This window comes from Simochromis diagramma, unplaced genomic scaffold (assembly GCF_900408965.1).
Source record: "Simochromis diagramma unplaced genomic scaffold, fSimDia1.1 OVJJ01000516.1, whole genome shotgun sequence".
Classification (NCBI taxonomy): domain Eukaryota; kingdom Metazoa; phylum Chordata; class Actinopteri; order Cichliformes; family Cichlidae; genus Simochromis; species Simochromis diagramma.
In genome coordinates this window covers 2,509,268-2,524,727 of record NW_024386938.1, presented here as the reverse complement: position 1 = coordinate 2,524,727, position 15,460 = coordinate 2,509,268, and the positions used below count along the sequence as shown (strand labels likewise).

The following is a 15,460-nucleotide window of genomic DNA, read 5'->3' as shown; positions in this document are numbered from 1 at the left end:
TTGTATTCATTTAGTTTACACTTTATTTATATCCTTCCTATCACAATAAAGAGCTGTGATGTGTACCTAAATTTTGCCGGAGTGGATAACAACTTACAGCACAGACTAAGTTTAAGTTTAAGAGGGCTTGCAGTTACAATATTCCTGTGACATACATTTAATTTCAGTTTCAGTTTTATTTGTCATATGCAAGTTAGCACAGGGTCAACATTGCAATGAAATGTATTTGACGAGCAGTAGACAGTCACTCAGCAGTATAGTAAGTAAAAAATAGTAAGAGCAAAATGTTTATAAGATATAGTAAAAAGATAAAGATACATGTATATACATGTGTGTATATATATATATATATATATATATATATATATATATATATATATATATATAGGGAAGGTAGTCAGAACTGAGGGGGATTGAACTACCAGAAGGCAACATTGCAGACATAGAGGACAGTTACAAGTACCTGGGGATCCCGCAGGCAAATGGGAACCATGAAGAGGCCGCTAGAAAGGCTGCAACCACCAAGTACCTGCAGAGGGTCAGGCAAGTCCTGAGGAGTCAGCTGAATGGTAAGAACAAGATCCGGGCCATCAACACGTACGCCCTGCCCGTGATCAGGTACCCTGCTGGGGTAATAGGCTGGCCAAAGGAGGAGATAGAAGCCACTGACATAAAGACAAGAAAGCTCCTTACCATGCATGGAGGGTTTCACCCCAAGTCCAGCACCCTGAGGCTGTACGCTAAGCGGAAGGAAGGGGGCCGGGGACTGGTGAGTGTCAGCACCACAGTCCAGGATGAGACAACGAACATCCAAGAATACATTGGGAAGATGGCCCCAACTGACCGAGTGCTCAGTGAATACCTCAGGCAGCAGAAACCCAAGAAAGAGGAGGGAGACGAGGAACCATCATGGAAGGACAGGCCCCTGCACGGTATGTACCACCGGCAGATAGAGGAGGTGGCTGATATCCAGAAATCCTACCAGTGGCTGGACAAAGCTGGACTGAAAGACAGCACAGAGGCACTAATCATGGCAGCACAAGAACAAGCTCTGAGTACAAGATCCATAGAGGCTGGGGTCTATCACACCAGGCAAGACCCCAGGTGCAGGCTGTGTAAAGATGCCCCAGAGACAATCCAGCACATAACAGCAGGGTGCAAGATGCTAGCAGGCAAGGCATACATGGAACGCCATAACCAAGTGGCCGGCATAGTGTACAGGAACATCTGTGCCGAGTATAACCTGGAAGTCCCGAGGTCAAAATGGGAGATGCCCCCAAGGGTGGTGGAGAATGACCGAGCTAAGATCCTGTGGGACTTCCAGATACAGACGGACAAAATGGTGGTGGCTAACCAACCGGACATAGTGGTGGTAGACAAACAGAAGAAGACGGCCGTAGTGATCGATGTAGCGGTTCCGAATGACAGCAATATCAGGAAGAAGGAACACGAGAAGCTGGAGAAGTACCAAGGGCTCAGAGAAGAGCTCGAGAAGATGTGGAGGGTGAAGGTAACGGTGGTCCCCGTGGTAATCGGAGCACTAGGTGCGGTGACTCCCAAGCTAGGCGAGTGGCTCCAGCAGATCCCGGGAATAACATCGGAGATCTCTGTCCAGAAGAGCGCAGTCCTGGGAACAGCTAAGATACTGCGCAGGACCCTCAAGCTCCCAGGCCTCTGGTAGAGGACCCGAGCTTGAAGGATAAACCGCCCGCAGGGGCGTGCTGGGTGTTTTTTATATATATATATATATATATATATATAAATATTTCGAGACTTCAAAACATCGTAGGATTTTTATTTATTTATTTATTTAATTACTAACCAGAGAATGCAATATGCTGCATTTAATACTGCATTTACTCTTCCAACCCACTGTCTTTCTTTCATTTAAAGTTTTTGCTGTGTCTTTTCTCAAATTGCTCTGAGAATTTTCTGAAATCACTTCCAAACTGGGAACTGGGACTTTCTTGCTAGAAATTTCTCGAAGCTCACTCAGAGTATGCTGAGAATCTTTCTAATCTGATATCTGTGTTGTGACCCCATGCCTAGCAGGCTCCAGAAAGACTCTAAAACATATGTGAAATAATTCATTTATTTCATAATAACAGGCAGATTTTATATCTTTATATCTAACTTATTTTTCATCCTCACACATGCTTTTCCAGAATTATAAAAAAAATACATTTATTAGTATTTCCTTTGGTTGAATGACTCAGAAATTTAATGCTACTCTGCCATATTAACAGTTCATCTTTTCTTAAAATTATTCTCTGTATACTTCTGTCTGTTAGATATCAGCTCTCAAGTCACCATCATCACAAAGACCTTTCTGCGTTACAAACAACTGAGGGTGTTGTTGGACAGCATCCGGAAATTCTATAGTGACATTAAAGTGATTATTGCAGATGACAGTTTACAACCAGAAAACGTTACTGGAGAAAACATCCAGCATTACATCATGCCTCCAGCACAGGTATGCACACACATTCATTTCAGAATTATGAGTTTTTAGCAATATTTTGGACTCAAATTATATTTATAGAATATAAGACATGCAAATGTCAATTCAGTTCTTGGAAGACTTATCAAGTACAATTCCAGTCAAACCAGGTAAATCTCGGGGTCCCATTCCAATTTATAAATTTGAACAGAGGATGTTTCTTTCTTCTTCTCAGGGCTGGTTTGCAGGCAGAAATCTAGCTGTTTCCCAGGTAACAACCAAGTACTTTCTGTGGGTGGATGATGACTTTTTGTTTTCAGAGAAGACAAAGATAGAGAAGCTTGTGGAGGTGATGGAGGCGGTCCCTGAACTAGATGTGGTAAGAATGAAATAGCTTGTGTTGGTTCAGTTTGTAACAGTTTTTTTTTCTTTAGCTCAATCATGTGTAACTTGGACCTACAAGTCTTAAGTTTTCTTGATAAGAGAAGACATCAATTGTTGGGTCTGTGTTTCCACAAGCCCCGCTGGTTTAGAGACTTATTCATCATGAAGAAAACAAGACAGTCAGCGATGGTCTCTGGAATCCCATGTTCCGGGATGATATTCTTATATATTGCTTTGGCAACCAAAATGGCATCTGCTTTCCTAGTTGGGACGATTTCTACCCACTTTGAAAAAGGGCACACAATCACTAGACAGTACTTATAGTTATTACAGTTGGACAGCTCTATACAGTCCATGTGAATAACTTGAAATGGGTCACTGGGTCTGGGGAATTTCCCTCTCTTCAGTCTCAAATTACCCCGAGAATTGTGCTTGCAACATATCATACATGACCTGCAAATTATTTTTTTTTAAAGTATTAAATCCTAGAGTATAAAAATGTTGCTCTACTGCTCCCATCATCTCCCTCCTGTTGTGAAATGTCACGGCCCATGGCTCAAAATAGCAGCAGTCTTATACAAAATCTTAGGCGGTATTGGTTTATTGCACAGATAATAAACACCATCCTGCAAGCTCGCTCCTTCTGCAAGTCACAGCCGTTTTCCTGCTGTAGGTGAGTGGGCCTGCAGGTCTGCTGATGTTGTACTGCTAAAATGTTAACACCATGTTCAACTAAAGCTGCCTCTTTTGCGATCTTATCTGCAAAAACTTTCCCTAATGCAACTGGATCTTTCCCTCACATGTGTGCTGCACATTTACAAGCGGCAATTCCACTGGTTAATAACACTGCCTCCAGCAGATTTTGCAAGAGTTTGGCGTGTTCTACAGGCTTCCCTGTAGACGTTGTCACACCTCGTCTCACTCACTGCACTACAAAGAAATGTAATGTAGCAAATGCATACTGCCTATCAGTGTATATTGCAGTGTATATTGTCTCTCTGCAGCTTTACACACTTCCGTTAAAGCTAGCATCTCTGCTGCTCAAGCAAATATAAAACATGTTAGTTGTCCTGCACAGATAACTTTCTCACTGTCTGCTACAGTGAAACCTGTCTTAGCCTGTCCCTCTACTGTCGTAAAACTCAAATCATCAACAAACCAAACCTTTCCCTCAACGAGTGCCACAGCTATTGAGTCATCCCTTGGCTTACACTCCTTCTCCAAGTGCTCTCTACACTCATGAGAAGTGCCCTCTTCTTTCGTTGGCAAAAGGGTTGATGGAGTCAGAATTGTGCACCATTTTATGGTAATATGTGTGGTTGTGAGAGTAAGAGTGACATTAAAGACAAGTGTCTTGTAGGTGACAGAAATGTAAATTTAGTCTGCAGACGACGTAAGGCAGAGCACGTCGTACACCTTAGTTGTCTTCCTCAACGTCAACGTCGAAACTCTTCCACTCCTTATGGTTGTTTGCTGTGCAAAGACTCCTCTCGATGATCTCCTGAAAGCCCAGTAGCACAGCTCTCTGTGCGATGTCTTCTGTGCTGTCTCTGATCCTCCTGAAGTCTCTCTCCTGGCCTCAGCTCCCATCTTGTGGACGATCCTCTCAGCCACTCCTTCTCGTCCTGGCACCTCACGACATCTACAAATTAAAAAAAAAAATGACACTCCTCTCGCCACACGGCTTTCACCACGTGTCAACTCCCCAATGAGACATGTACAAGAATGTTGCACAGTCTCCCTAAAACAATCTCCAGGGTTTGTCCCTTGGAGCAGCCATACTCCACCTGTAACCCTGTGTAAAAACATTAGTCAGCAATTAAATGTTTAGCTTGTTTAACTCCCAGCTCCACCCAGAGCCTGTATCCTAGAAGACAAAGTCTTTAAGTTAAAACAACTTCACATTTGCAACTAACTGCAGCTCGTAAGTGTAATAAAGTATTCAGCATCACAGAGACAAGGATCATTGCAGGTTTATTCTAAACTCCTTAAACTCCTGCTTTTTCCATACTTTGCTCCAAATCATTTAACATCTCAACGTCATTCCACATTGTAATCAGTGACTTCCCTTAAGTTTGTCACTCACCATGAGCCCAACAGTGTGGTCAGATAATGAGCCCTATTTAACTATTCAGTAACCACTGCACATCTGTTCAATTGTCACTTGTCTGTCTGTGCTGAATCCTCTTCAAACACTCTTAAAGAAAAACAAACATCAGCCAAACACACGGATCATCCTGGTTGTCAGGTGTCGGCCATCCAGATTCCAGAGGAGCTGTGAAAAGTCATAAAGTTAACACTCTGCTGTAAAAAGATGCAACACTGGTTTCAAACACAGTATCACACTGTATTCACTTCTCCCCTGTAACATTCACATTTTCTCCAACATTTTCTCAACAACACAGTGTAATTTCATCATCAACATATAGCCTGTAACCACAGTTTTCTTCACACAAAATCTCAGTAATCCTGTGGTAGAAAAACATCATTAAGTTGTGTCCTGCTGTAAATCACATGATCAAATCACATGATTAACCATCTGCTGTAATAAAGAAATGTAAATGTTAGCGCTGCGCAGGTGTATACACTCTTTCTCACAGTAATCTCTGTGAGCAACATAAGGTAGTGAATAACACACCCATGGTAAATTCACAGACACAGAAAAATTTAAACTAAAAAGGTTAAATTTGCAGAGTTCACATAGTCATGTGACCCAAGATTCCTCCTGTTGTCTCCTTCTGCTCCTGCAACAGAGACACACACAGAGATACATCCACACCTTTGTCAGGTGGGGGTTAACTTCACACAATGGTGTTAAGTCAGTCAGTCTTGTCAGCTTTTACCAGTCAGTCAGTTCCCCATTTATTTTAAATTCTCACTCATTCACTCAGTGATTCTTTCTTTTGCTGATAGCAGAAATTATCGTCACATTTCGTTTCCACCCTCAGCAAAATGACGACATTTCAAAAAGAAAAAGAATTTAGACTGGATTTCCTCGTTGAATCCTTTTGGACAGGAACTTACTTTCTAATTGTCCCAAATAAGTGGCTTTCTCCCCAGCCCATTTTAATTTTGGAGAAACTCACTTTGCAACCGTTCGCAACAACATGTTGTATAGTTCTTCCTATTCAAACGTTCAGATCTGGTTAGATGACAGAAAAATTATCAAACAAAACTTTAGTGCACCATGAGAGTAACAAAATAAAAAGAAAATAAAGGAAAGCAAAGGAAAGAAAGGCCTTGTTTAAGTCATGACACGTGTTCTTCAATTCAGGGGAATAAATCGTACCAACCCAATTGGCAGGCTCAACTTAGTAACAAAAGACAAATAAACAGCCAGTTTAATCTCAAACATTCATCCACTCACACACAACATACAGCATAACCCTGTTGTCTCATCACATAATAATTTTCTTCTCATGTAACTAAATGTGTGCCATGTTACAACTTCTTCACACACCAGAAACTCACAATCAGCTCACTCATTTAAGACCCCTCATCAGCATTCTGTTTCCTCCTCTATGATGCAACCATCTGTCCTCCTATAATATTCAGTCCACTAGTCTATATATCACTTTCATCTTACTAGTGACTTGGACAAGATGACAAACAGAATCTCATGCTTAAGATGCTGTCTGGTCTTCATGAGTATCATTGTATGTGTATGTGCATGTAGGGTTAGTATGGTTAATGCATTTTCTGTATGTTTTTGTGTTCCTCTCTCATCACATTTCCATTATTCTCATCACTGCTTAAACAACACACATCTCTCTCTCTGATTTTTTTTAAACTGTCCTTTTCTCCAAAACAGAAAATAGCATTGCAGCTGTTTCAGGCTGAGAAACACCAAACACTCTTCATGCTATCATTCATCAACACAACTATTTTATTTCTTTTGTCCACTGGGCAGGTGACCTGCAGAATCATGTCTGCCCCAGCTGGATACCTTTTCACACACACCGTGATATCAGACACACTCACACTCACTTCTGCTTAGAGCACAATTTCACTTCATTCGTCAACGATCCACACACCACGTGCTGCCCAATAAATACTTTGCAGTGTATTTCATCCTCTTTCAAGGTAGACTTCTTTTAATTTTGCGGCATGCAACGCGCCTTACCCCAAAACCCAGGCTACGTGTAATTCCGTTAACACGACTTAGGTTTCCTTCTGTGCTGCTGCGTTCACTTACTGGCACTCACACACACATACGCTCATTCACACTCTCTTTAGGCCTATAACCTCCCTTACCGCGGCGAGCTCTATCCTCCTTACTATTGGAGGAGAAACCAAACACTCAACGCCCTTAACTGCGGAGAAAAACCTTTTTTTATTTTATAGAGCTCTATCCTCCTTTCGGTGGAGAAACCACCTTAACCCTCCTTAAAACATTGGCGGAGAAGCCAAACCTACCTCCTTAAATAAATCAAAAAGATTTAAAAACAAAAACAAAAACACTGGCGGAGAAGCCAGGCAGCTTGCGTCTACACGCACAGCTTGCGCACTCACGTAACTGCGTTTAACCGCACGGTCACGTAGCCGCTCTCTAAGGCCTTCTGTACTCACTGTTCGTGTTGTTTCCGTTCATGGGAAGAATCTCTGGATCCCGTCAATCGCCATCCATCCCGACCGGCCTGGTGACAAAGTTAAGCACCAGGGCTTTCGTCAGACGTCCCAGACGCTGGCTGCTAGCAGACTGCGGCGGCGTCATCTCCCTCTCCTCGGTGGATGCGATGCGTTGGGCTCCGGTTCCGAAGGACCAAATAAATGTTGGGTCTGTGTTTCCACAAGCCCCGCTGGTTTAGAGACTTATTCATCATGAAGAAAACAAGACAGTCAGCGATCGATCGGTTTATTTGCAAGGGAGGCCTCGTCGGTATCTCAGAAACGCACTTCGAATCTCATTACGAATGACCCCGACGACGGCCTCCTCTCGCTGCCTTTTATTGGGAAAAGAGTTCACACAAGACAGGGAGTGCAGAATTATTAGGCAAATGAGTATTTTGTCCACATCATCCTCTTCATGCATGTTGTCTTACTCCAAGCTGTATAGGCTCGAAAGCCTACTACCAATTAAGCATATTAGGTGATGTGCATCTCTGTAATGAGAAGGGGTGTGGTCTAATGACATCAACACCCTATATCAGGTGTGCATAATTATTAGGCAACGTCCTTTCCTTTGGCAAAATGGGTCAAAAGAAGGACTTGACAGGCTCAGAAAAGTCAAAAATAGTGAGATATCTTGCAGAGGGATGCAGCAGATACTGAAGGACCCGTCCCATCCTGGCAACAAACTGTTCCAACTTCTGCAATCTGGTAGAAGGTTCCGCATCTTCCGGGCAAGGACAGAGAGACTCAAGAGGAGCTTCTATCCCCAAGCCATCCGGGCCCTAAACACACACACCCGCCCTCTCACATCATCTATAATTGACTGAGACAGGACTCTCTTCCAGACACTAAACCAAGGCACAATGTACATTTCAATTCCTTTAATTTTAAATATGTTTATATTGTCTATCCTGTAAAATAGTCAGATGTCTATTCATATTAATGTACAGAATTCACCTGCTTGCTGCTACTACTGCACATTCACCCAGTGTATATACTATATGTGTATATATATATATATATATATATATATATATATATATATATATATATATAATGTTCTTCCTCTACACCCCCCCCCCAATTTTTGCACATGTCGAGGAGCGTGTCAGGCTACATTTCACTGTGTGTTATACTTGTATAACTATGCATGTGACAAATAAAGAACCTTGAACCCTTGAACCTTGAGCAGTCTCAAAATTGCAAAGCTTCTGAAGCGTGATCATCGAACAATCAAGCGTTTCATTCAAAATAGTCAACAGGGTCGCAAGAAGCGTGTGGAAAAACCAAGGCGCAAAATAACTGCCCATGAACTGAGAAAAGTCAAGCGTGCAGCTGCAGATGCCACTTGCCACCAGTTTGGCCATATTTCAGAGCTGCAACATCACTGGAGTGCCCAAAAGCACAAGGTGTGCAATACTCAGAGACATGGCCAAGGTAAGAAAGGCTGAAAGACGACCACCACTGAACAAGACACACGAGCTGAAACGTCAAGACTGGGCCAAGAAATATCTCAAGACTGGTTTTTCTAAGGTTTTATGGACTGATGAAATGAGAGTGAGTCTTGATGGGCCAGATGGATGGGCCCGTGGCTGGATTGGTAAAGGGCAGAGAGCTCCAGTCCCACTCAGACGCCAGCAAGGTGGAGGTGGAGTACTGGTTTGGGCTGGTATCATCAAAGATGAGCTTGTGGGGCCTTTTCGGGTTGAGGATGGAGTCAAGCTCAACTCCCAGTCCTACTGCCAGTTTCTGGAAGACACCTTCTTCAAGCAGTGGTACAGGAAGAAGTCTGCATCCTTCAAGAAAAACATGATTTTCATGCAGGACAATGCTCCATCACACGCGTCCAAGTACTCCACAGCGTGGCTGGCAAGAAAGGGTATAAAAGAAGAAAAACTAATGACATGGCCTCCTTGTTCACCTGATCTGAACCCCATTGAGAACCTGTGGTCCATCATCAAATGTGAGATTTACAAGGAGGGAAAACAGTACACCTCTCTGAACAGTGTCTGGGAGGCTGTGGTTGCTGCTGCACGCAATGTTGATGGTGAACAGATCAAAACACTGACAGAATCCATGGATGGCAGGCTTTTGAGTGTCCTTGCAAAGAAAGGTGGCTATATTGGTCGCTGATTTGTTTTTGTTTTGTTTTTGAATGTCAGAAATGTATATTTGTGAATGTGGAGATGTTATATTGGTTTCACTGGTAAAAATAAATAATTGAAATGGGTATATATATGTTTTTTGTTAAGTTGCCTAATAATTATGCACAGTAATAGTCACCTGCACACACAGATATCCCCCTAAAATAGCTCAAACTAAAAACAAACTAAAAACTACTTCCAAGAACATTCAGCTTTGATATTAATGAGTTTTTTGGGTTCATTGAGAACATGGTTGTTGTTCAATAATAAAATTATTCCTCAAAAATACAACTTGCCTAATAATTCTGCACTCCCTGTACACAACACAGCAAAGCAACGCCCACATGGTTCTAAGACAAGGCACTGTATGTATATGTGTGTGTGTGTGTGTGTGTTCCTATTCACAACTGTTTCTACAACATCCTGGTCATAAAGAGGGTAGTCTCCCCCACACCCAATGTATGGTTCACCATGGATAACACAGTGAAGCCATACAAAGGGCAGGAAGCTTACCAAACTTCAAACAGAATCTTCACAAGGGATGTGTAATAATCCTCCCCCAGCACAGAGTGGCTGGAGAGGTGGTCAGGGACAAAGGCATGTCTTGATCCTATAGATTGAACTAAGACCTTACAAATTTAAGAAGCATAATGACAAACATTCAACAATTGGACTTAACATCAATCTTCTGCCTAGTCAAGAACAGCTTTAAAGACAAAATCTTTCATTTGTATGCAGCATATAGCACTTGATGAGTTTACAACAAGCAAACTTTTAAATCAAATCACTTTTATTGTCACATCACATGTGCAGGCACATTGGCACAGCACATGCGAGTGAAATTCTTGTGTGCGAGCCCCACAAGCAACAGAGATGTGCAAACACAACAACACAAACGAGCAAAATACAAGAATGGCCAACCTGAAACTAATAAATATATGTACAATATATAATAGTGTATGCATTTCTGGATGTGTATACTAAATATTTTCCTACGTGTGTGTGTGTGTGTGTGTGTGTGTGTGTGTGTGTGTGTGTGTATACACATTTTTACAAATTAAATAGTAAAAAAAATTAAATAAATAAAAAAAAAATAATAATAATAATAATAACAATAATAATAATAATAATAATAAAATATATAAAATATACAGAGTTGAATATGTGCAAAACAAGTGGCATTTATATACAGTGTGGAGTGCATAATGTTGAAGTTCCAGTAGTGAAGCTGAGGTGTCTATGACGTGTTCAGCAGTCTGATGGCCTGGTGGAAGAAGCTGTCTCTCAGTCTGCTGGTACGGGACCGGATGCTGCAGAACCTCCTTTCTGATGGAAGCAGTCTGAACAGTTGATGGCTGGGGTGACTGGAGTCCTTGATGATCCTCCCCGCTTTCCTCAGGCAGCGCTTCCTGTAGATGTCTTGGAGGGAGGGAAGCTCACCTCCAATTATCCGTTCAGAGCACCGCACTACTCGCTGGAGAGCTTTGCAGTTGTAGGCGGTGCTGTTGCCATACCAGGTGGTGATGCATCCAGTGAGGATGCTCTCAATGGCACAGTGATAGAAGGTCCTGAGGATGCGGGGGCTCATGCAGAATCTTTTCAGTCTCCTGAGAAAGAAGAGGCGCTGCTGCGCCTTCTTCATTGTTTTGTTTGTGTGTACTGACCACGTAAGATCCTCAGCCAGATGTACACCAAGGAACCGGAAGCTGCTCACTCTCTCCACAGCAGCGCCGTTGATGGTGATGGGGGTGTGTACTTCTCTGCACCTCCGGAAGTCCACTATCAACTCCTTTGTCTTTGCGACATTGAGGGTAAGATGGTTGTCTTGACACCAGTGGGACAGGGCGCTGACCTCCTCCCTGTAAGCTGTCTCATCACCGTTGGTGATAAGACCCACCACTGTAGTGTTGTCCGCAAACTTCACAATGATGTTGGAGCTGTTAGTGGCTGTGCAGTCGTAGGTGTAGAGTGAGTACAGGAGAGGGCTCAGTACACACCCCTGTGGAGCACCAGTGTTCAGTGTGTTGGGGGATGAGGTGATGCTGCCCAGTCTGACCACCTGGCGTCTGTCAGACAGGAAGCTAAGGATCCAGCTGCAGAGGGAGCTGCTCAGTCCTAGATCCTGCAGTTTCCTGTCCAGCTTCGAGGGAACGATGGTATTGAATGCTGAGCTGTAATCTACAAACAGCATCCTCACATACGTGTCTCTCTTCTCCAGGTGTGACAGGGCAGTGTGTAGTGTCAGGGCTATGGCATCATCAGTGGACCTGTTGTGGCGGTATGCAAACTGTAGAGGGTCCAGTGAGTCGGGTAGTGCAGAGCAGATGAAGTCCCTGACCAGCTTCTCGAAGCATTTGCTTACGATGGGGGTCAGGGCTACAGGTCGCCAGTCGTTCAATGAGGAGATGGTGGAGGATTTGGGTACAGGGACGATGGTGGCCATTTTGAAGCAGGCTGGGACTACAGACAGAGAGAGGGAAAGGTTGAAGATGTGCGTGAACACTCCAGCCAGCTGAGCCGCGCATGACTTGAGGACGTGGCCGGGAATCCCGTCCGGACCAGTAGCTTTGCGTGCGTTCACCTTCCTGAAGCACCTCCGCACATCCTCCTCAGACACAGTGTGCGCCCTGACGTCATCCGCGGTGCGCACACTGTCCGGTCTCATGGTGTTCGCTGCGTCGAATCTAGCATAGAATACGTTTAGATCCTCACACAGAGAGGCCGTGGTCTGCGGTGTGCTTGTTTTCCCTCTAAAGTCTGTGATCGTGTTTAGTCCCTGCCACATACTCCGAGGGTTGTCAAACTGTTGCTCCACCCTGTCCCTGTACTCACGTTTGGCTGCTTTGATCGTCTTCCGGAGTTGGTAATGTGCGTGTTTGTAGTCCGATGTGTTCGCGGAGGCAAAGGCGGTGTTCCGTGCCGCGCGAACATCTCCGTTAATCCAGGGTTTTTGATTTGGGAAGGAACAAGACATGAACAAGGACAGAACCCCTGAATTGGGAAAATGCAACAATGTGGAACCAACTGAAAGTTTGATTCCACATCTGTTTCAACTTACTGAAGAGCTTTGACCAGACATGAGCATGCATCTAAGTTTGTTTGATGCAACCAATGCAAATTACAACTTAGGGATTGGTCTTTGAAGGTTGTAAGAAAGCATCTAACAGATTTAAAAACAGAAAAACATTCCAGATTGTGTTCACTTTAACTGTTGATCTCAACAAAGACAAACTGAAGAGTCCAAATCAGGCTTAGCAAAGGTTAGTTTATGTAACAGACCCCTGGACAGAAAGCATCTGAAAAAAAACTAGACTTCTAACGTGGCCTAATCTAATCTTGAATAATAATTCAAGATTATTTTTTCTCAATCACCAGTTTTGAACCTTGGTTACATGATTCTGTTGTACTGTATTGTGTTGATTTTATAATGGGTTTTTTGTTTTTCTCTAATTAGGTTGGTGGGTCAGTACAAGGGAACCGCTTTTACTTTTCTATTCTATACGAGGAAGGAGATGAAAATGAAGGTGGCTGCCTATACAGGAAGTCTGGTGGAAAATTCCACCGTCTTCCTGGTTACCCACAATGCCATTTGGCCAGTGGAGTGGTCAACTTCTTCCTGGCTCGTACAGATGCCATGCAGAGGGTGAGATTTGACCCCAAGCTCCAGCGAGTAGCGCATTCAGGTAAGTCCAGACCTCAAAAGGGGTTTAGATTGAAAATGGCACTAAGATGATATTTTCTTAAATGGGAAATGTCTGTTTCTGACTCTAGAGTTCTTCATGGATGGCCTGGGCTCTTTGATGGTTGCCTCATGTGGTGATGTGATAATTGACCATCAACCCAAAACACAGGAAAACCGTAATCCTACCTACAACAAATTCAGACACCCTGAAAGAAGTGAAGGCAAATTCAAACTGCAGCTTCACTTTTTCAAAAACCACCTTAAGTGCATTAGATATGGATAGAAGACCATAAACGCACATAAGGGTCACTTATTGTCATTACATATTGCACTTAATCTGAACATTTTCGTCTCTTTCATTTTAATTGTTTAGCCATTACTCCAGGAATGACAGAGCTTGGGATTCATGTGAATAAAGCTATTTTTTCTTTCTGTTGGGTTTTATTGTTCCTGATTTTATTTCTTTATGATTCTATAGGCAGTTTGATTTCTTATGCTATTGTTGATAGGGTTAGTGTCATAAGGTCATGTTTTTATTGTTAATCTAATATATCTAGTAATAACACAATAGTTTGAGTTCCTCTTATTGCCTTGTTTTTATGGAGTGCTGGATGCTGTTCTAGTTTAGAATACTTGATTTTTCATTCAGTTTCAGGTCCTACTTTGAATATGTTTATGTTTAGTTTCTTTGTTGTTTCCTTAACTGTTCTTCTCCCTCTCTTGTCTAGTGGTGCGAGGATTGATACTGAAATACTGATTCCTCCGATACCAAATAATGTGTCTATTTTAGTAGTTTGGGGAAAACTGGATTTTATCATTAACAGAAAAGCAGTAGAAAGTAACTATATTATTGTGATCATTGAAATGACTGGTAGGAACTACTTCCTCATCCGCCTGTTATAGTGGGATGCAAAATACAGCTGTATAAATGTCCTGTGTGCTTACTCAATCCGTTGATAATAATGGCTGATTGTAAGTGTAATGTAACAGCCAAGACACAGTTTGTGACAAGACCACAGTTTTTGACAAACACAAGTAAATCATAACAGAATAGACGTTTATGATGAGGAGAACTGAACAGGAGGAGAGAGGCTTAAATTTAGTACGGCAAGGTTGTATAAAGTGGATTTTATAGGCTAGCTATCATTAAAATATGCAGCCTACTTGTAGTAAAGCAGTCACTGTAGGCTTTAAAAATAACTCAGAATATTTCATATAATAGATAGATAGATAGATAGATAGATAGATAGATAGATAGATAGATAGTCTATGAAAATGGTTCTTAGCTTTATTGTTGTTTTCAATCAGTCATATTTGTTTTGAGTCATTGTTAATTGAATATTTTAAAGGTTTTGACATTGACTGGGTTTTTTCCCTCTTGTATGATAATTCTTCATAATTAAACAATAAGAACAAGTAGTGTGATGTCTTGTATTTATTGTTAAGGTATAATTTAAAATACAATAATGCTGATTTTGATTTTCCAAGCACATTAAATTCTTGTACAAAGTACTGATATCGAATCATTATTGTTGATACCAGCCTGAACTTTACTTGGTATGGGATTGGAAAGGAAAACAGAGATATTACTGTCACATTACTACTCTCATATTTAGTTATTTTATGTTTAATGTATCTCTCTTGTTTCTGTTGTTGGGTTGGGTTCCTGTGATATTTTAATAGATACTGGTACCTTTGCCACTTATTCTTTAATCACATAAGTCCATACTTACACGCCAATTATTATTATTATTTTTTTACTTAAAACATTTTTCTTGCAAAACTAAATAGTCAAAAAAATATCAAAACTGGTAGCCATATGGTTGGTCACCTTACAGCAATATGTAGTATATGAAGTATAATATGTAATATATGAAGTCTAAGTTACGGCAACTCAGAATTTAAAGCCCCAAAGACTATTTTTCCACATTCACACAAGGGCCATTATGCATGTGTGTATGGGTAATTCTTCAAAAATTATTGAAAAACAAGCGTTTTTAAGGTATTTAGATGAAGTTAAATCATTTCTTCTGTTCAATATCAATACCTAAGAAATTTCAACTCACAGATTGTGCCAAAATGGACCAGATTGCAAAACGCCTGGCTGTGTATTCATAAACACCTCTGTGACTTTGCTCTTTTACTTCAGCAGTATCAGTCTTTGCACAGATAATGTTCATATGTTGATTCCTGGTTTTC

At 41.8% G+C, this 15,460-nt stretch overlaps 1 protein-coding gene across 1 annotated transcript in view; it reads left to right on the top strand.

Moving 5' to 3' along the window:
* LOC120736896 (beta-1,4 N-acetylgalactosaminyltransferase 2-like) overlaps positions 1-14,452 on the top strand; it is a 44,611-nt gene extending 30,159 nt beyond the window's left edge. The window contains exons 9-12 of the mRNA XM_040037261.1: positions 2,292-2,473; positions 2,676-2,819; positions 13,034-13,262; positions 13,351-14,452. Of these exons, the coding sequence (XP_039893195.1) occupies positions 2,292-2,473; positions 2,676-2,819; positions 13,034-13,262; positions 13,351-13,544 (749 nt within the window). The 3' untranslated portion in view covers positions 13,545-14,452. The remainder of the gene's footprint in view (positions 1-2,291; positions 2,474-2,675; positions 2,820-13,033; positions 13,263-13,350) is intronic.
* The last annotated feature ends 1,008 nt before the right edge of the window (positions 14,453-15,460 follow it).